At 37.3% G+C, this 20,761-nt stretch overlaps 1 protein-coding gene across 1 annotated transcript in view; it reads left to right on the forward strand.

Moving 5' to 3' along the window:
- SCIN (scinderin) overlaps nt 1–20,761 on the forward strand; it is an 80,641-nt gene that overhangs the window by 6,158 nt on the left and 53,722 nt on the right. The window contains exons 2-3 of the mRNA XM_007089098.3: nt 1,356–1,510; nt 5,732–5,893. Coding sequence (XP_007089160.1) covers nt 1,356–1,510; nt 5,732–5,893 — 317 coding nt within the window. The remainder of the gene's footprint in view (nt 1–1,355; nt 1,511–5,731; nt 5,894–20,761) is intronic.

Raw genomic sequence — 20,761 nt, forward strand, 5'->3', positions numbered from 1 at the left:
GAGAAGATAACTAGCTATACAGGTCCCCTTTGAGAGTAAGGGAGGAATGTAAATAAATACACTTCTTAAATTAATATAGCTGACTGTTTTCCTTTCTTCAATTTTAGTGAATACTCACAATATGGGGGTTTCAGGTGAACTATAGTATTGTTATAACTTCTACACTTTTCTACATCAGTTACACCTGGAGGAAAATAACTACCCCAGATATCACAGAATGTTTCTGCTGTGAGAATCTGAGTATAAAAACTCTCTATTGGTGTTGTGGTTTCTAAAATCCTGTGCTTCAGAATCACGGAAACCCGCTTCTGGGTTGTGTTCTACCAAAGGTCAACTTTATGACCTCAGGGAAGTTACTTGGCCTTTCTAAGCCTCCATTTCTTTTGTTGTGACATGGTGGGAAATATTTCTGCTGCATGCAGTTGCTTGAAGATTAAATGAGATCATCCATGTAAAGCACTAGCACAGTATCTGGCCCAGTGCAAGGATACTATAAATGTATACATTTTAGCTATTGTTATTTCTAAAATAATTTATGACTTGCACACAGCTCCAATATAGCAAGGGTTTTGGAATGTCTTTTATAAAATTTGAGTTCCTCTCAGGACTGTCCCAGCTCTGGTCCCTGTGTACACTGAAGGATGCGAATTAGTGTTTTGACCTCAGTGAGGTTGGCTAGATGGGATCTGTACTAGAATTGTGAAAACTAAGTGTGTGTTGTGTGTTAAATTCCTGGGATAATAGTACATACATTCACATTCAACAGATGCTAGCGTCTATTTCCTTTACTCTCCCTTTCCCCTCAGAGAATAGGATCTTACACCAATACGATAATGAAGTGCGGACTGTGGTACTTGAAAAGAGGGGTAAGGTCAAGTTACACTCATTTTCCCATTCTACAAACCACTTGCTTTTTTAAAGCTATTTATCTATGGCCTATGATGTTCATATTCCTTACAAATATTAACATAGTGACTTATTGGAAGCCTGAAGATCGACGGTAATAAAGGCTGAAACAATTGGGAAACATTCTCATAGTCTGATCTGGTTACCAAATGAATCTGAATCCTACTAGAATATAGTGTTATATCTTCTTAAGTGTATACAGACATCAGTATTTCTTTTAGAAAAATGTTTAAAGAGAATTGGAAAGCAAGAGCAAAACAATTCTTTTAGATATTAGCAAAATAGTATTTTTATATTACACCATTTCTGCTAAAAGACTGTTCCGCCTAAGACCATTTATTATATTGCTGTGTAACTCAAAGAAAATATCTGAGCTCTTTCTTCTCAGAAGTTCTGCCTTAGTCCTTTTCCTTGCTTGAGTAGTGACGTGCGGTCCTGTGCAATTTCAGGAAAGGAGTGTACTCAGGATGAAGGCACAGCTGCTGCCATCTTCACTGTTCAGATGGATGACTATTTGGGTGGCAAGCCGGTACAGAGCAGAGAACTTCAAGGCCATGAATCTACGGACTTTGTTGGCTACTTCAAAGGAGGTCTGAAATACAAGGTAAGCAGTTCTCTTGAATTGTTTCCATTATGACCCCCTTTCTCTTCCCATGCATTCACACCTCATGTCTTCACAGGATGAATGTTCATGAAGGACAGGGTTTTTGCTTTGCTTTTGCTTCAGTCTGTTTTGTTTACTGATTTATACCAGTGCCTGCTGGACACACAGTAGGTGCTCATTAAACGCTTGTGGAATGTGGGTATAATATGGGAAAAATTCTGACTTAATTTCATTTAACAGGTCAATTTTTAATGAAGTTAAGAGCTCTCAGGCATGTTGTCACAGGAAAGCCCTTAAAAATTTTGTGGAGTTACTTCAAAAATTAAGTGTTGGCAACTTAGGTATTAACATTTTTTTCTTTAAATGCTGTTCTAGAGAACATCTGAATTTACTGCAAATAACCCAGGACTTGGGAATCTCAGTTTTTCTGGAACAGGTTAATACAATATTTATAACAGTTAATATTCCAGTTAATAGCAAGAGCTATACACACATTTCCCAAATAGTGTGGTTTGATCTTGGAAATGATACAAATGAAACAACACTGAGTTGAATATATGTGTGGTTCAGCTTCACAAAGTCAAGTATACATATACTACCACACACACACATGTGCCCCATTTATGTCTTTTGGCCTGAAACACTAATCATCAACTGGCTTTGTTTTGGGGGAAAACAAAATCAAAAACAAGTTAAATCGTTTTCTCCTTTTAACGCAACCTTTAACGAAGGACCGCCTTTTTTCTGGAATTCTCTCCATGACTCTTGCAGACCGGCCACCTTTCACAATCCCCCCTTCCCCCAAGAGTGTTGAGTGAAAGTGTGAGAAATACCTCCCTAGACAAACAGTTTGGAAGCAATCTTATTCAAAATCAAACCTGCTCTAACAGATGTTCTGCTGACCCTCACCCTTTGAGCATATTAGCCTACTGAAGACCTAAAACCTCAGAGCTAAACCAGAATTCTGAATATATATTAAATTTGTCTACTACAGTGACGGGGTTTGTTTCTACTTTTACCTGGTCAGAGCCTTAATGAATAGTTTGTGATGCCATGGAGATGAGAATAAATAATAAGTTCTCTTCTCTCTTAAAATCATTCTTTTCACTCTAGGATGTGAACAACCCTAAATATGAAACCATTACCTCCAATTTTATTTAATTCACATGAGTTCCGACAGTTTTTCTCAAATGATCCTGAAACTTCCTTTGTCAGTGAGCTCAACATTTTGAATAAGCTGAGTCTTATAGTTACTGAAAACATTTACTGTGACATCATCTTGGTGATAAACCCATTTCTGCTACATATAACTTGTTTGCCTCCGGGCAACTGTGCTCGGTTTCCCCAAATATATAATGGGTATAAAAAAAAGCTTCCTCAAATAAGTGTTGTAAGGATTAAAGATTAAATTAAATAATAAAATATATATATAGTGCATATGCAATCAGTAAGAACTTGTGGTATTATTAATCCTTCTGGCTATTAGCGGGACTACTGAAATCAAACTTCTGGATACATATTTAAAAGTGGACATGAAAAAGTTTTACAGTTATAAGATAATTATCTTCTAATTATCAATGTCAAAACCGCCACAAATCAGCATATTTTAGAAATGAGATATTTGCCAATGGAGGTCAAATTTATCAGGAAAAAAATCAATTCACTGTCTTATCATCAGTGACATTGAGCAGATGACAATGCGTACAGTTGCAAAGTACTTGATAGGAAACGTGGAAGCAAAGATAACTTGCTACCCAGAATAGCAAAGACTATTATGTTATACTTAATTTAATGCTTCGAAGAATGTGCTAAGCCCTTCGTGGGTATTATCTCATGTAATCCAAGTAGTGCCCCATGCTGCAGTTTCCAGAATTGCCACCCTATTAAGGTAACTGAGCAAACTCGTTGAGGAACTATGTAACTTGCCAAGATCTAATAGCTGTTAAGTGACTAGGGCCCCATCTGACTTCAGTGCCTAAGCTGGTAATCATACTTTGATGCTCTAAACATAAATAAATGGTTCAAATATCGGCATGAATTTCTTACTTAAGATTACCCTATGAAACAGGGGATTGTGTCTGTTTGGAACGGACACAATTTGGCAAAGCCTACCATTACCAAGCCAACAACAGCCATGTTTAGTTACCATGTATAATGTAAAGATTCAGCTAGGCAACATTAAGACCATCTCCTCATGTCATTTAAATGATGTGAGGGTTTTTTTTTTTTTTTAATGAGGTTTTTAAGGGGGCTAGGGGGTTATAGATGACTGTTATTTGCCACTACTCCCTTATATTAAATCTCTGGTTAATCACACCTTTCCCAAGCTCAAGACCCAGCTCTCAGCCGTGATTGTAATAGCGACCTTGAAATATCCATCAGTCAGCAAAACTTTATGGTGCCACTGATTTAGAGGATCATGTACCTTGCTTTCATTCTGCCTTGTGAAAGCAGAAAGAGACTGGGAGTTTCTAGGGTTAATTCAAACATTATTACAGAACTACTTACTATCAAATACAAACATATAGAAGCTTACAGTTTTTCTTTTGTGCCTTTCTCACATCAAATATTAAAGACAAAATTAATTTTTAAAATACTGTTAAATGTTCAGACTGGTTATCACTCTGATGGTTCACTATATGACATTAGGTTAAATGTTATGTAAGTATCCTTGGTCTAAGTCTGTTTTGTATTTTATAACTTTTTTCAAATAACAGTGTTCTTACACTGTTTATCAGGTGATAATGTACTTATTTTTTAAAAAGTGAAATGGCCAAGAACAGTAGTATATAGATGAAAACATATTTATTTTTATTGTATAATACCTAGTTTGTTCATTTATGGCATTCTTTGTAAAATTATGGGCTGAGGAATTATTAGGTATTTCTTAAAATTTGTGGTTACAATTGTCTCAAAGTCAACATTTAGCCTATACTAATAAAACCTTTCTATTTATGAGGGTCTTTTCTTGGAGAATGGTGGAAATTTAAAGTCAGTGGAAATTTCAAGAATGTGCTGACGGTTATATAGGCAACTTAACTTCTTTCTTTGAATTTACTGTGTATGTTTATGTAATAAAGTTGAAAATTAGATTATTTTACAGGTTTCCTATACCGCTGATTTTCTTACCATATTATTGTAGGAGGCTTGAGCAATAAAAGTGATTTGCTTACACTACATATTTATTATGCATATTGCCTCATAATTAATTATGGAAATAAATAAATATTATTGTTTCTAACATTTAATTGTAGAAAACAATGAAAAGGTAAAGCCCGATTTCAAATAGGGTAAGAAGATGTACTTGATCTGATTATTTTCTTTAACATTTTTTATTTAAACAAATTTTTTTAATGTTTATTTATTTTTGAGAGAGCGAGACCGAATGCAAGGAGGGGAGGGGCAGAGAGAGAGGGAGACACAGAATCTGAAGCAGGCTCCAGGCTCTGAGCGGTCAGCACACAGCCTGATGCGGGGCTCGAACTCACAAACTGTGAGATCATGACCTGAGCTGAGGTTGGACGCTTAACTGACTGAGCCACCCAGGTGACCCTGTCTTTTAACATTTTTTTGATTGAACATAGTTTCATTTTGTTTTGTTTTGGGATGTGCAACCAAATTTAGGGTATAAATACTCAGGCCTGCATATTAAGAAAAAAAAGGAAGAAAGATTTTTTAATAATGTTATAACAGAGACCATAAATAGGATCCACTTATATTCCTAGCCAGTATTCAACCCCCCTTCTCTGTCCTAACACTGTGTGTGACATGGGAATTTGGGGTTGTCTAGTTCTCTCCTCTCTTGTTCTTGTTACCTGTGAGTCTTCCCCATCTGCCTGTCTCCTTCTTCCCTGAAATTTATTTGCCTTCTCACTCAGTGACTTGAGAATCATTAGTTCCCAAAGGATAAGAGCTACTGCTTCCTCTCATTTATGTACCAGGTTTTATGCACTGAAGTAAAAACTTGCAATGTTAAATTGAATGGTTACAACAGGAAAGACAAAAGGCCTTAAACAAAAAAAAGTAAAAAAAAAAAAAAAAGTGTTGATTTGCCAAGTCATTCTCCCCTGCATACTTAATTTTTCACATGTTCTTAGGTGCAGTTTTATTTTGGTCTGACAGGCAGTTTTGGCTTGTACACCTTGGTTTTATATGTTTTTGTATTTAGTTAGAAGCCTCATCTGTTTTTGTTTTGTTTTCTCTCTTCCTCCCACTGATCAGGCTGGAGGTGTGGCATCTGGGCTAAATCATGTTCTCACGAATGACTTGACCGCTAAGAGGCTCCTGCATGTGAAGGGTCGAAGAGTGGTCAGGGCCACAGAAGTTCCTCTTAGCTGGGACAGTTTCAACAAGGGTGACTGCTTCATCATTGATCTTGGCACGGTAAGTCTTATATATACATGCAGACATCCAAAGGAAAGTGAATTGTCATCAGATCAAATCCAATGTACCTGCCATGGAGGATAATCCCCTTTTCTACACACTAGAAAGAGGTCATGTTTATGTGAGAGGCAATCATATCATATGACAAATTGGCAAGTATTTAAATAACACAAAGTGGGACTTCAAAGTTTTTATTTTCTCTGATAGGTTTAGAATGGAGTAGTGATTTAGTTCTTCCTACCATAGAACACACATTGAATAATTTTTAATATATTTACCCTTCTGTCTGAACAGAGCTTCCGCTAATTATTTTTGTCCTTAATTGGGTGTGGGAAAACATTATTTGAGGGGAAAATTGATTTCCCCAGAAAGCAAAGTTTCTAGAATTTCAAATGGATACAGGATGAGTTTAAACAGCCTGCCTGAGGGGTTTTAGGAGGTATTTTAGTATATATATCACTCGTACCCTACACTATATTATTTCATACTTTTTGATTATTTTAAATTAAAACGCACAAGTAAAATATGAAGTATCATCTTAATGGGATGGGCAACATCTGACTTATTTTTTCTTCCAGGAAGAGAGGCCCCTCTAAGTTCAGGTATACTTATTAATCATTGTTACCTTGAAAAGAAGTAGTATTGCAGGGTCTTGTGTGGCCTCTAGAAAGTGGGACTGAAGTTGGGGCTTTTAAACTTTGTAAGGTGGAAATACAATAAAGTAGAAATAAAAGGCATTCCCTACCATTGAAAACCCATGGGCAAAGTTGAGAAGGCGGGAAGACACAAGCACATTTATGATGCCCTTCGCGTCCTCCTCATGATCATAATTCTCACTACACCATGGACATCAGCATCCTACTCACTGTTCCTAACATTTCTGGGCCGAGCATTGTACAGAGACTGGCTCTGACCTGTACTGCTTCGGTTAGCCTGAGGCTGGCACTGGCTGTGGAATTTGCTCAAGGTTGTACAGCCAGGAAATGGTGAAGCTAAGATTGGACCCTCAGGATGTCAGATTCCCACCTGCATGTTTTATTTTACTACCTGTCCTTGGGCAGTATTTGGGGGGGGGGGGGTGGTGAAAGCATCAGACAAAAGCCCAAAGTGTTTATTCCACATGCACAGAGAAGGGACACTAAGGATTTTGAAAATAGAGCTACAAAGTCAAGGTTCTGTTTAAGCAGTATTAATTTGGTGACAGCACAGAGATTAAGTGTGCTAAGGTTATAAATTGTTTGGAAAATGGCCCCAAGCTGTAAACTTCATGGGTTTCTCTAAGTTGGGAGACACCTATAGTTGTTTTTTTGTTTTGTTTTGTTTTGTTTTGTTTTACTGCTAGTGTGTAATTCAACTGCCTTCGATCACACCAGCTTGTGTACACAGTTGAGATCATAATATTAATGCCCAAAGTACAATTCTCAGTGTCACACTTAGACATATGCACCCAAAATGGCAGTACTGCTTCCCTGAATCGCACCATGAATTTCTTGGAAAAGTCCTTTTCAACTTTAAATGCTAACCCATTCTAACCACCTCAAGTCCTGACCCTTGGGTTGAGGCAGAAAACAGACACTGTTGCATCCCTCTGTTTCTCTGAGGCCAACACTGTAACTTACACAAATGTATGCCCACATGTATCATCAAGCCACACAGTTCCAAAGCCAGTTAGAGCATTCAGAGTCTCTCAAGCCTCTACATAATAAATTGTCTACCTCAACATTCATCTCACCACTTACATTTTCTAGCCCTTTATCTTCTGATAATTCATGAAATGTCTTAACATATAAGATAGTATTTTTCAGGGCATCTGGGTAACTCAGTCAGTTAAGCGTCCGACTCTTGATTTCGGCTCATGTCATGATTTCACCATTCATTGGATGGAGCCCCGCATCGGACTCCACAATGACAGCAAGGAGCCTGCGTGGTATTTGCGCTCTCCCTTTCTCTCTGCCCCTCCCCTGCTTGCGTGTGTTCTCTCTTTCTCAAAATAAATAAGTGTTTAAAAAAAAGATACTATTTTTCATAGAAAAAAAAGACTTCAGTCTTCGTCCAAATTGACTTTAACCTCAGATTCATCGATAAAAGCTGGGTATTTGATTAGATAATCTTTGGGGCCCCTAAACGGAAGAGCATTTCCTGTTGATAATGTAATTCATTACTGCCATTACTTGAAAATATTTTTCTTAAAATAACTTTGTATGTGGAATGTAGTTGCTCCATACATGCAGTAATCTGTTTAATTACCATGAATGGCTTCCAGTTCAGCTTTCCAACTACCTACTCTTTCGTCTAGAGCAAGTCGTTAATCTCTTCAAGCCCTAACTTCTTCATTTATTGTTTCCGTCTCGACTCTGGTTTCTGATGGTACGTCTAACCTTTGCTGACTATGATTCAGTCTCCTCTGACACAGAGTCACATCTGGAAATGACAGTTGTCCTTGTGGTTTCACTAGAGAAAAAAAGTCATACAGGGTGTGAGCAAGTCACTTGCATTGATACAGGTTGGGTGGTGACCTGGGTGTGACCTGGGGTTTTCTAGTCTTAATTTATATTCTTTTCACTATACTAAGCTAACTTGGTAGGATATAAGATGGTGTGGCTCTATAACAGAATCTGCTGAATTCAGAATTATGTCTAATCTACCTGAAAATCTACTGAAAGTAGTGTTGTTAATGAAATCATCTATTCTTTTCTTGAGCAAGTATTGAGCTTCCACAGTGGGTAGATAGGCGGGTGCTGCGGTAGGAAGATTGTAGTTCCAATGACATATTTTCTCTTCCCATGGGTAATATCTGCCATGGAAGAGTATGACCCATAAATATAGGCTCATAAAATAGGGGCAGAGCCTGTATTATGAGATTCAAGGACATTCGTGTGTTTATTAGTAAATTATATTTCATTTATATAGTTAATTACCTGTAATGACTTCCAAGTTGTCTCCTGCTTTCATGCCTGGTTAGAGACATTTGGAGTAATTTTGTTGTGGAGGTCATTGGGTTGGATTATCTCTTATTTGTAGAAATATTCTACATCCCAAAGGGATACCCTCGTAAGAATCAAGCATTGGAGTACTACATATATTCTCTTTTACTCACATGATCTCTTTTTATGTTACTAACCTTTAACCAGTTGGTATGTTGCCAATAATTTCTAAACGGTGATAAGATCTTGCAATTACCTTGGGGACTTTAGTTTTGAGGTGTGTCACAGTCAGCAAAGAAGGACATCAGAACAAAATTTTCTCTATTATAATATTTTAATAGGAGTAACTGAGTTCACAATTTCATAGCCACTTTCTGCATTAGAGAGTACAAAAAGAAGCCAGTGCAATTTCTTCAAGTTTGTTTTATTATACAGGTATGAAAAAAGCAGGTTAGACATCTAAAGCTCTCATCTAACTAGAGCCAGCTGGCCAAGACTAAGGTTATGGATATTATCTAAATCCTATATTTTGATTGTGTTTGAGGGAAACCAACCTGTTTGATAAACAATCACTATCATTAATGTGATATGCCATATATTTGCTGTTATAGGATATGAGACTACAGTAAATATTTCCTAGATATGACAGTGTAACCACCTCAATCAATTTAATCACTTTGAAAGTTAAGGAAATCATCAGCATTTTAGAAGATGATTTAGAATAGCTATCTTATATTTAATGTATTTTCAGAAAATAATATGGAACATGGCTAGATCTTAGGAAGCTGGAATGTACTGAATCTTTGGAGAAGGGCTTTTGAACTGTATTTTAATGTTGGTGAATTTATTAATCATCATTTCCCCACTATTTTTAAAGCTATGAGGTAGTTGAGGTACTTGTAGATGACTAACAAAATCACACGTAAATATATTGCAACAAAGCCATCAGCAACTACAGAAGGTGAATGATAATGAAAAAAGTCCATATTCCCAAAGTTTGGGATCTGGATCTAATTCTTTCAGAAATATGTGTCAGCGTCAGCCACTAGGGGAGAGTTGGATTTCATAGGAGGAGGAATTTCTGTGGTGAGTTACTAATTGTGCTGTTGGGCATGTTCTGTTTCCTTGTTAACTTGTTTGGTCAGTTTTGTCCCACTCGCCTTGCTATTTATAACCTATCACCCCCTCTCTCATTGTTCCCTCCTGCTACCGTGAAACGTCAGTCTTCACTTCCTCATTTACCAGTCAGTCTGCAACCCACGCTTCCTGACTTTCACTCCCACCATTTCTTTGAATCTGTTCATCTTATGATCAGCAATGCCTTCTGCTAAATCCAGTGGACACTTTGCACAGTACCCATTCCATTCCCGGGCCACAGTTGACACTGTTGATCACCTCCTTTTCTTCAGCATCACGCCTCCCCTGGCTCCCTGCTGCTGTTCCCTTTCAAGCCATTCTTTCTCATTCTTCTTTGCCTGGTCTGCCCACCCCCACGAGTCTTTGGTTTTTTTTAATTTAATTTTTAATTTTTTAAAATTTATATCCAAATTAGTTAGCATATAGTGAAATAATGATTTCAGGAGTAGATTCCTTAATTCCCCTTACCCATTTAGCCCATCCCCCCCTCCCGCAATCCCTCCAGCAACCCTGTTTGTTCTCCATATTTATGAGTCTCTTCTGTTTTGTCCCCACCCTGTTTTTATATTATTTTTGTTTATCTTCCCTTATGTTCATCTGTTTTGTCTCTTAAAATCCTCATATGAGTGAAGTCATATGATTTTTGTCTTTCTCTGAGTGATTGCACTTAGCATAATACCCTCCAGTTCCATCCACGTAGTTGCAAATGGCAAGATTTCATTCTTTTTGATTGCCGAGTAATGCTCCATTATATATATATATATACACACATATATATATGTGTATATATACATATATATATATATGTGTGTATATATATACCACATCTTTTTTTTTTTAATTTTTTTTTTATGTTTATTTATTTTTGAGACAGAGAGAGACAGAGCATGAACGGGGGAGGGTCAGAGAGAGGGAGACACAGAATCTGAAACAGGCTCCAGGCTCCGAGCTGTCAACACAGAGCCCGGCTCGGGGCTCGAACTCACGGACCGCAAGATCGTGACCTGAGCCGAAGTCGGCTGCTTAACCGACTGAGCCACCCAGGCGCCCCATACCACATCTTCTTTATCCATTCATCCCTCCATGGACATTTGGGCTCTTTCCATACTTTGGCTATTGTTGATATTGCTGCTATAAACATGGCGGTGCATGTACCCCTTCGAAACAGCACACCTGTATCCTGTGGATAAATGCCTAGTAGTGCAATTGCTGGGTCTTTGGGTAGTTCTATTTTTAGTTTTTTGAGGAACCTCCATACTGTTTTCCAGAGTGGCTGCACCAGCTTGCATTGCCACCAACAACGCAAAAGAGATCCTCTCTCTCCTCATGCTTGCCAACATTTGTTGTTGCCTGAGTTGTTCATGTTAGCCATTCTGACAGGTGTAAGGTGGTATCTCATTGTGGTTTTGATTTGTATTTCTCTGATGATGAGTGATGTGGAGCATTTTTTCATGTGTCTGTTGGCCATCTGGATGTCTTCCTTGGAGAAGTGTCTATTCATGTCTTTTGCCCATTTCTTCACTGGATTATTTGTTTTTTGGGTGTGGAGTTTGATAAGTTCTGTATAGATTTTGGATACTAACCCTTTATCTGATAATGTCGTTTGCAAATATCTTCTCCCATTCTGTCAGTTGCCTTTTAGTTTTGTTGATTGTTTCCTTCGCTGTGCAGAAGCTTTTTGTTTTGATGAGGTCCCAGTAGTTCATTTTTGCTTTTGTTTCCCTTGCCTCCAGAGACATGTTGAGTAAGAAGTTGCTGCAGGCAAGATCAAAGAGGTTTTTGCCTGCTTTCTCTTCGAGGATTTTGATGGCTTCCTGTCTTACATTGAGGTCTTTCATCCATTTTGAGTTTATTTTTGTGTATGGTCTAAGAAAGTGGTCCAGGTTCATTCTTCTGCATGTCTCTGTCCAGTTTTCCCAGCACCACTTGCTGAAGAGACTGTGTTTATTCTATTGGATATTCTTTCCTGCTTTGTCAAAGATTAGTTGGCCATACATTTGTGGGTCCATTTCTGGGTTGTCTATTCTGTACCATTGATCTGAGTGTCTGTTCTTATGCCAGTACCATACTGTCTTGATGATTACAGCTTTGTAGTATAGCTTAAAGTCTGGGATTGTGATGCCTCCTGCTTTGGATTTCTTTTTCAAGATTGCTTTGGCTATTCGGGTCGTTTCTGGTTCCATACAAATTTTAGGATTATTTATTCTAGCTCTGTGAAGAATGCTGGTGTTACTTTGGTGGGGATTGCATTGAATATGTAGATTGCTTTGGGTAGTATTGGCATTTTAACAGTATTTGTTCTTCCTATCCAGGAGCATGGAATCTTTTTCTATTTTTTTTTTTTTTGTCTTCTTCAATTTCTTTCATAAGCTTTCTATAATTTTCAGTGTATAGATTTTTCACCTCTTTGATTAGATTTATTCCTAGGTATTTTATGTTTTTTTGTGCAACTGTATATGGGATCAATTCCTTGATTTCTCTGTCACTTCATTGTTGGTGTATAGGAATGCAACCAATTTCTGTGCATTGATTTTATATCCTGCAACTTTACTGAATTCATGAATCAATTCTAGCAGTTTTTTGGTGGAATCTTTTGGGTTTTCCATATAGAGTATCATGTCATCTGCGAAGAGTGAAAGTTTGACCTCCACCTGGCCGATTTGGGTGCCTTTTATTTCTTTGTGTTGTCTGATTGCAGAGGCTAAAACTTCTAATACTATGTTGAATAACAGTGGTGTGAGTGGACATCCCTGTCTTGTTCCTGACCTTAAAGAATTCCACTTTTATCATTGTCTCTTTACTCATTCTTACTGAGCAAATATATCCTCACCCAAAGCTTCAACTACTCACCCACTGGTAAATCTGCCTGAGCTCTGTGTCAGTATTTCACACTACCTCCCAGATATTTCTTGTGTATATCACAAGAACCTCACTGGACAAGTAAAAATGGAACCTACAACCTCACCCTCTGATTCCAAAATGATTTTGTATCTTCTTGTTCTTATGAGTTGAATGAAGCTACCAGTCATTTAGACCTCCAACCCCAAATCCAGAAGTCATCCAGATGACTTCTCCCAGGGGCTGCACATTCAATCAGTCACTATGTCTACTCTCTTCTACTTCCTGAGTGTCTCCTGAATCCTTCCCATGTTCTTCATCACCATGGCACTATCTCATTGTGCTGGGCATGAGACTTCCCCTCAAGTCACCATGTTTTTGCTTTTACACACATTATTTCCTTTGCCTAGAATCCACTTTTCCTCTGCAACACTTTTCTTTGGTAAGCATCCCATTATCATCTCATCCTTAATATTCAACTGTGGTATTTCTTCTTTATAATGTACTCCTTGACCTCTTCCTCCCTTCTTCCCCTGTCCCACATCACACTCCTGTAAAATTAGGCAATCCTTTATCTCATATTTCCTGTTACCATGCACACTTACTTTGAGCGTTTTCCATATTGCCTCTCCACTCACTTATTAGCCTCACTCATTCACTTTGTCTATAATATAAGGCCCAGAAAGTACAGTCACTCAAGAAATGTTTCAACAAATGTACATCTGTCCAACATAAAGCATATAGTCTCATGCAGTCATGTATATAGAGGTGTAATTCTCTTTTTTCATCTATAGTTCAGCTTGACTTTATAGTTAAGCTTCTATTGCTACAGAAGGGTTAAAAATAAAATAATCTTGCCCTATTAAGGTGAGCTTTGTTTATCATTAAAGCAAATCATACTTATCTCACCAATTCTCTTTTCCATCCATCAGGTACAGGGGATGTTTGTGTAATATTATGGACTGGGGATGGGGGACGAGATTGACATCGGAAGTGAATCTGGTTTGCAGGCTTTAGCCCTCACTCCTCTCTATCATTCATTGAGTCTTGGCCCTTTCATTCATTCTTGAGCTTTGGGTTTTAGGCTTTGGGCTTTGGTCTCTGTCCGAAGATTTTTGCTGGAAAAATATCTATGGCCTTATTTGATCTGATATGTCCACATATCCACTGCAAGACCCTTTCTGGTTTTGTCAGTCATTCCAGTAGCCCCTCAGGAATTCTGCCTTATTTTCCCCATACATATTTTTTCCCTTATTTTTGCCACATGCAGTTGTGGGGACACTGTACCCACATTGTACCAGTAGACATTGGTCTGATTGCCTGGACACTGCCCACAGGTGTTTCTACTCTAATGCTCAGGGTCATGGATGAATATATGACAAATATGTTGGAGGGCAATGTACTGAGCTCTTCTCAAAGATTCATTGCATCTGATTCTAATTCTCCTGTAATCTACTTTTCTCTCCTTGGACCTGACAAGTCAGCCTTACAACATTTCACAGCGCTGCCTGCTCCCTGGTTCCTGCAGTACACTCTAGCCCCTAAGGCCAAGACTCTGGTTCTTGCTGTGCAAAACCAAATTTCTATTGGTTGCTTCCTCACTCCTTCCCTCAGAGAACGTTAACAAAATCAAAGCTCTTTTAAATGAAACCTATGTTGGCTTTCAGACTTTGTGTGTGTTATCACTTAAAAATGTTTACCTTAGAACAAAAAAATGGACAAAATCTTTGTTCTGAAGAAATTTGTCATTACCCAAAAATAATGCATTCCATTAGACTGATAAGGGGAAAGCCTTGAGGCAGCAAGAGAAGATAATGGGAAAGATAAACCTATTGTTAAATTTCTAAAATTTACCCTGCAACAAGAGTAGGGATGAACGATAGTTATTGTGCACTTAGTGTGCACTGGGTACCCGAGTATAACGATGGAAACCAGCTAACCTTTGGCCTCCAGGTGCTCTCAAATGGTGAGAGGCACAGACACATACAAGGCTTGGGGTATGACAAGGTAGAAGGTGAGAAGTGCTAGAATGCAGACACAGACACATTACAAGGGCCCTAGGAAAGACAACTCCCAAGGTAAAATGATTTCTGTTTTAATTCTCAGTTTCACATTAGAATCACTAGGAAGAGATTTGAATAATTTTTTTTAATGTTTATTTATTTTTGAAAGAGAGAGAGACTGTGAGCAGGTGAGGGGCAGAGAGAGGGGGAGACACAGAATCCTTAGCAGGCTCCAGGCTCTGAGCTCTGAGTCCAGAGCCGGATGGCCAGACTTGAACTCAGTAGCCATGACGTCATGACCTGAGCCAAAGTCAGACCCTTAACCTACTGAGCCACCCGGTTGCCCCATCACTAGGAAAAGTTTTTTAAAATACTGATGCCTATATGATTTGACCCCTAAAGATTCTGATTTTAACGGTTTGGGATGGGACTTCGGTGTAAGTAGTTTTTGGGCCTCAACCTGGGTCATTTTATTGTACAGTTAACATTGAAAACCATTTCAATATGGCAAACATCTAAAGGTGCTGGAAAATTCAGGGTTATGTGTCTGAAAAACCAGTAAACAGAATTAAAAATAGTTAAGTCACCAACTTACATGGCTGGCAGAAGTTATTTTGATGAAAAGTGATGATAAAACTTGTTTGATTTTCCAAGTAGTCTGAAGAGTATTAAGAACATAATTTCACCACCTTCCACTATCGTTGTGAAAGGAATGATCCCAAAGCTGTCACCTCATGACATCACTACCAGCAGCCAGTCTAGAAGGGCGCAAGTCATATCCCCCTCTCCTGGTCTTACAGGATACATCCAAAGGGCATTGTAGACCAATCCTGTAGGCTTTAACCTTTTAGCTATTGCTTGATTCTTCTCTTCTCCATCACCATTGCTGTGCCCTAGTTCATATTGCAATCCCTTCCTTTCTTGTCACCAAGCCTTTAGTGGCCACACACACACAATCCATTCATCTTCCATTCTTCAATCAGAGGTGTTTTTAAAAATACACATATGGGTCAGTGAATGATATTGGCCTTGTTTGGGTTTGAACAACAAAATAGGATGTAAATAAATACTTGTTCGTCCAAAAGCTAAAAAAAAAAAAATAATAAAAGTCATGGTTTAAAGTTTTGAAATAGAAACAGGAGGTATCTCACAAGTCATTACCATGTTTAAGTTATGCTTAGAGAGCCTCCAGCAGAAAGGGATATCTGAATAAACTTTTATATTTAGTTAACTAGATCTAAGGGAAAACTACACACAGTAAAAATAAAGCCAGTAGAGGCAAGGGAAAGGAAGAGGTCTGGCCCCTCTTTTCCTTTTATAAAATTATAGATGTATTTAGAATAAAAAACTTAGTAAAAGACAAAAGAATAATGAGTCTGTGATGAATTCCTTGCATGTTATGAGTCAACATCACATGGGCAGTTGTGGGTGCTCCTTAAACTCAGCTTCTGAAATCTTGTTTCCCTTCAAGGACATCACTGAGCATTGTTTTATTTCTACTCTTATTTCCTGTCCTCAAATGAGGTTTGACTGCACTTTTATGTTTTGTTAACTCTGACCACGTAGTTTAAAGGAAATTTTGGAAACGTCTACTTTGTCCTTGGTGTGGTTGTTTCCATAAATTTCACTCAGTTGCTTTTATTTCTTATTATTGGTGGTCCAAATGAATTGCCTGTAACAGATTTATATTTACTGTCTTATGTACTTTTCCAGTTATCCAGAGTAATTTTGTTTTCCTTTAATAGTTTGTATATTAAGAGTTAATTGTAATTTCACAAACTTCAACTGTAGGGTGTCCAGAAGCAATGTGTACATCAGCAAATATTTGCCAGAATTTAAGCGTATTTCATTCTGAAGCAAATGGATGCTTCCATATTGACAAAGGGTTTTATGTCCCTTCCCCCAAAGAAGTACAACATTTAGTGTTGAGTTGTTAAATTCCTTAGGATCCTAGAGGGTAAATAGTTACCCCTGAAACCATGTTTGCTTTGTAATTTTCAATGTTGAGTCTACTTAAATCAGATTTACAACAGGCTTTTTAAATAAATCCCATTAAAGTATTATAAATAAAACAATTTAAATTACAATGAAAACTTTTTGTTGTAGTAATACATATCAACCTATTACATCAGTTCAGGGATTTTTTAGCTCTGTGTAGCATTTTTGGTTTTTTTTTTTTTTTTTTTTGCTCACTCTTTCCAAAAAATAGGGTGAGTTAAATTACAAGTGCAAGGCCAATTGAGTACAGAGTTTCCTTGTGCACAGAGTGGTGAAGTGGTCTTAACCAGCTACCTCTGAATAAAGTAAGTGTTGTCAGTACAACTTATTAATAGTACTGCACACATTTATTTCAGTACAGTAGAGCTTTGTTAAAATGTGATGTCCTAAACACATCATCCACCCGTGATAGAATTTAAATTGCTCAAATTTAATGGATTGCTAAGATTCCATTTAGCAAATTTAAATAGATTTTCCTGTTTAAAATGTAAAGCATGTTTTAATGCATTGCTGCCATGATCAAATGAAATATATTTTGCAGAAAAACTTAAGCAACTTTGAAAGAAAAGGGTTTTTTAATTAATATAACTCTTTAAACAATTCTGGCTTTTGGCAGTTTATAAGCGCAGTGTATATTTCATTGTATTTCATGTCTGAATTAACCATGGAAAATTAAGTCTAGTAAATAAGGTAATCTGTTGCTTTTATAGAAATAGCAGCACAAAATAGATGACAAAAGAGTAAGCATAACACAAAGCATTCATTTTCATGTCCAATTAGAAATTTTCTGTCACGCTTTCTTTAGTGATTTGGTCATCTTGAGTTAAAAGGAAAATTCTACTTTTAAAAGTTTTGTTATTTTTATGAGCATTTCCTACATAAGATTTCACTATTTAAATTTTTTTTTATTGAAGTATAGTTGCCAAACAATGTTGTATTAGTTTCAGGTGTACAACATAGGGATTTGACAGTTCCATACATTACACAGCATTCACCACGATAAGTGTGGTCACCATCTGTCACCATATAATGTTATTACAATGTTGTTGATTCTATTTCTTATGCTGTACTTTTCATCTCTGTGACTCATTTATCTTATAGCTAGAAGTTTGTATCTCTTAATCCCAGTAACCTATTTCATCCACCCTTCTCCCCTCTGGCAACCACTAGTTTGTTCTCTGTATTTATGATTCTGTTTCTGGTTTTTGTCTGTTTTATTTTTTAGATTCCACATTTAAGTGAAATCTTGATATTTGTCTTTCTCTGTATGACTTATTTTACTTCCCATATTACCCTTTAGGTCTATCCATGTTGTCACAAATGATATAATCCTACTCTTTCTTATGCCTGAGTAAATATCAGGTGTGTGTATGTGTGTGTCTTCTTTATCCATTCACGTATCAGGTGGATGTATAGGTTGCTTACACAGCTTGGCTATTATAAATAATGCTGCAGTGAACATGGAGTGCGTATACTTTTTCAAGTTAGTGTTTTCATTTTCTTTATTCCAAGAGTGGAATTAGTGGATCATAGGGTAGTTCTATTTTTAATTTTTGAGAACATCCATACTGTTTTCCACGGTGGTTGCACCAATTTACGTCCCCATCCACAGTGCATAAGGGTTCCCTTTTTGCCACATCTTCACCAGCACTTGTGATCTCTTGTCTTTTTGATTCTAGCCATTCTGACAGGGGTAAGATGATATCTCACTGTGGTTTTGGTCTGGATTTCTCTGATGATGAGTGATGTTGAGCATGTTTTCCTGTGTCTGTTGGCCATCTGTCTGTATGTGTTCTTTGAAAACATGTCTATTCGGGTGCTCTGCCCATTTTTTTAATCAGATTTTTTTTTTTTTTTTGGTGTTGAGTTGTATGAGTTCTTTATATATTTTGGATATTAACTCCTTATTGGATATATCATTTGCAAATATTTTCTCCTATTCAGTAGTTTGCCTTTTCATTATGTTGATAGTTTCCTTCACTGCACAGAAGCTTTTTACTTTGACGTAGTCTCAATTGTTCATTTTCATTTTTATTTCTCTTGCCTGAGGAGACACATCCAGAAAAATGTTGCTAGGGCTAATGTCCAGGAGATTACTGCCTATAATTTCCTTTAGGAATTTATGGTTTCAGGTCTTACATTTAGGTATTTAATGTATTTTGGGTTTATTTTTGTGTGTGGTGAAAGAAAGTGTTCTAGTTTAACTCATTTTCATGTAGCCATCCAGTTTTCCCAACACCATATATTGAAGAAACTGTTTTTTCCTCATTACAAATACTTGCATCCTTTGTCATAGATTAAGTGACTATATAGGAATGGGTGTATTTCTGGGTTCTCTATTCTAAGTGTCTGCTTTTGCACTTGTACCATATTGTTTTGATCACTGTAGCTTTGTAGTATATCTTGAAATCATGGATTGTGATATCTCCAGCTTTGTTCTTTTTGCTATTTTCAAAGTGGAAACTGAGGCCTATCAGTAATGGTGAGGAATATTTTCTATAACTAAATTTATCTGTGAACTGATACTACACATAGAAACTCCCAGCCCAAGGTAATATCATAGAAAATATATTGGGTTTCATGGAACGTGGTAAAATTCTACATTAAATAATAATTATATTAAATTATTATCTACAATTCTTTTCTAAACACATTTTGCCAAGCTTCCATAATGCTTTACAGAAGCTAATGAAATTTAGCATGATTTATATCATCTCTTTGAAGTAAGGTAGGGAGAAAATAAACACCTGTTGGACAATTATATAAATACAAGTCAGTAGTGAAAGTTGCTAATAAGTCTGAGAAATCTAGAGATCTGATCTTCTGATCTATGCCCTATATTTCCCCGTAATGTAAATACTAGAAGTTTGTTTTCTCAAACATACTGAGAAAAGAATCATTTACAAAGTCTCATGGAATAGCATAGGAAAGAAATCTGAGCCAAGAGGCTAGATGTACTTCTCAGAGAAGCCTGCTTGGCTGCATTGAGTAATTAGATGTTACAGATTCTTTGTAAAAGCCTGCCAGGTGCAATGTGCTAGGGCACCAGCAGGGCTGAGGGGTTCTCAGCACTTGTTGAATGCTAGAACCATCTAAGGTGCGTCCAAAAAACAGGGCTGCCCAGAACACACCTGAGAGTCCCTAAGGTATCGCTCAAGTATGTGTATTTTTCAAAATCACCTTTCCTACCCCATCACCTGATTTTAATGCTCAGTGATAGGCACTGACTAATTGTTGGCAACCATTTGTTTATACTCTGTTAACTGCTGACCTGGGCATAGTATTCAAATTGACTCCAAATGTGATTCTCTATATTCAGATACCTAGATGTAGAAAAGAAAATAGACAGGAAACAATAGCAGTGTACCAATCTTTTAAAAACAGAAAAGAAATGCCCCTTGACCACGTATACTAGTTCTGATTCTAGAGTGAAAGGAGTTGCAAGACATAGTCTTTTTTATTTTACTTCTTATAAAGGCTTGAATTCCTAAAACATGTATTTTATTCTTGAAGAGGAATATGGAGTAGGTGCATCAGGAACATGGTTGGGTGAGGGATCAGAGAGACTGTCCCAGGCCTTTGCGATTCAAAGTTGGGCCCCTAGGGCCCAGAAGACAGCTTGCCTATTTTAGCCAATCAGTAAACTAATTTTAAATAAAGAAAAGACTCTGAGCTGGAAATGTCTCATCATCAAAGAGCCAATCTCTCTGACTGCTTGGGCGTTCTTTGATGTTGTTGTTAATTGATGTGCTCTTTTGAAAATTGTAAACCCAAGGTCATATAGATGGTAAGCTGCCACCGGGATCTGTCTCCTTCACACTAACCACTGTGGTAACCAGCTCTCTAAGACTAACTAGAAGAACCCTGTGTGGAACCCTTTTGAAAACCGAGTGTAGTGCAAATATATTAGTATTCGTTGTTTACATATCAGTCCCTCCTTGCTAGCTTTCTCATTCTTCTCTCTATCC

Source organism: Panthera tigris, chromosome A2, assembly GCF_018350195.1.
Source record: "Panthera tigris isolate Pti1 chromosome A2, P.tigris_Pti1_mat1.1, whole genome shotgun sequence".
NCBI lineage: Eukaryota > Metazoa > Chordata > Mammalia > Carnivora > Felidae > Panthera > Panthera tigris.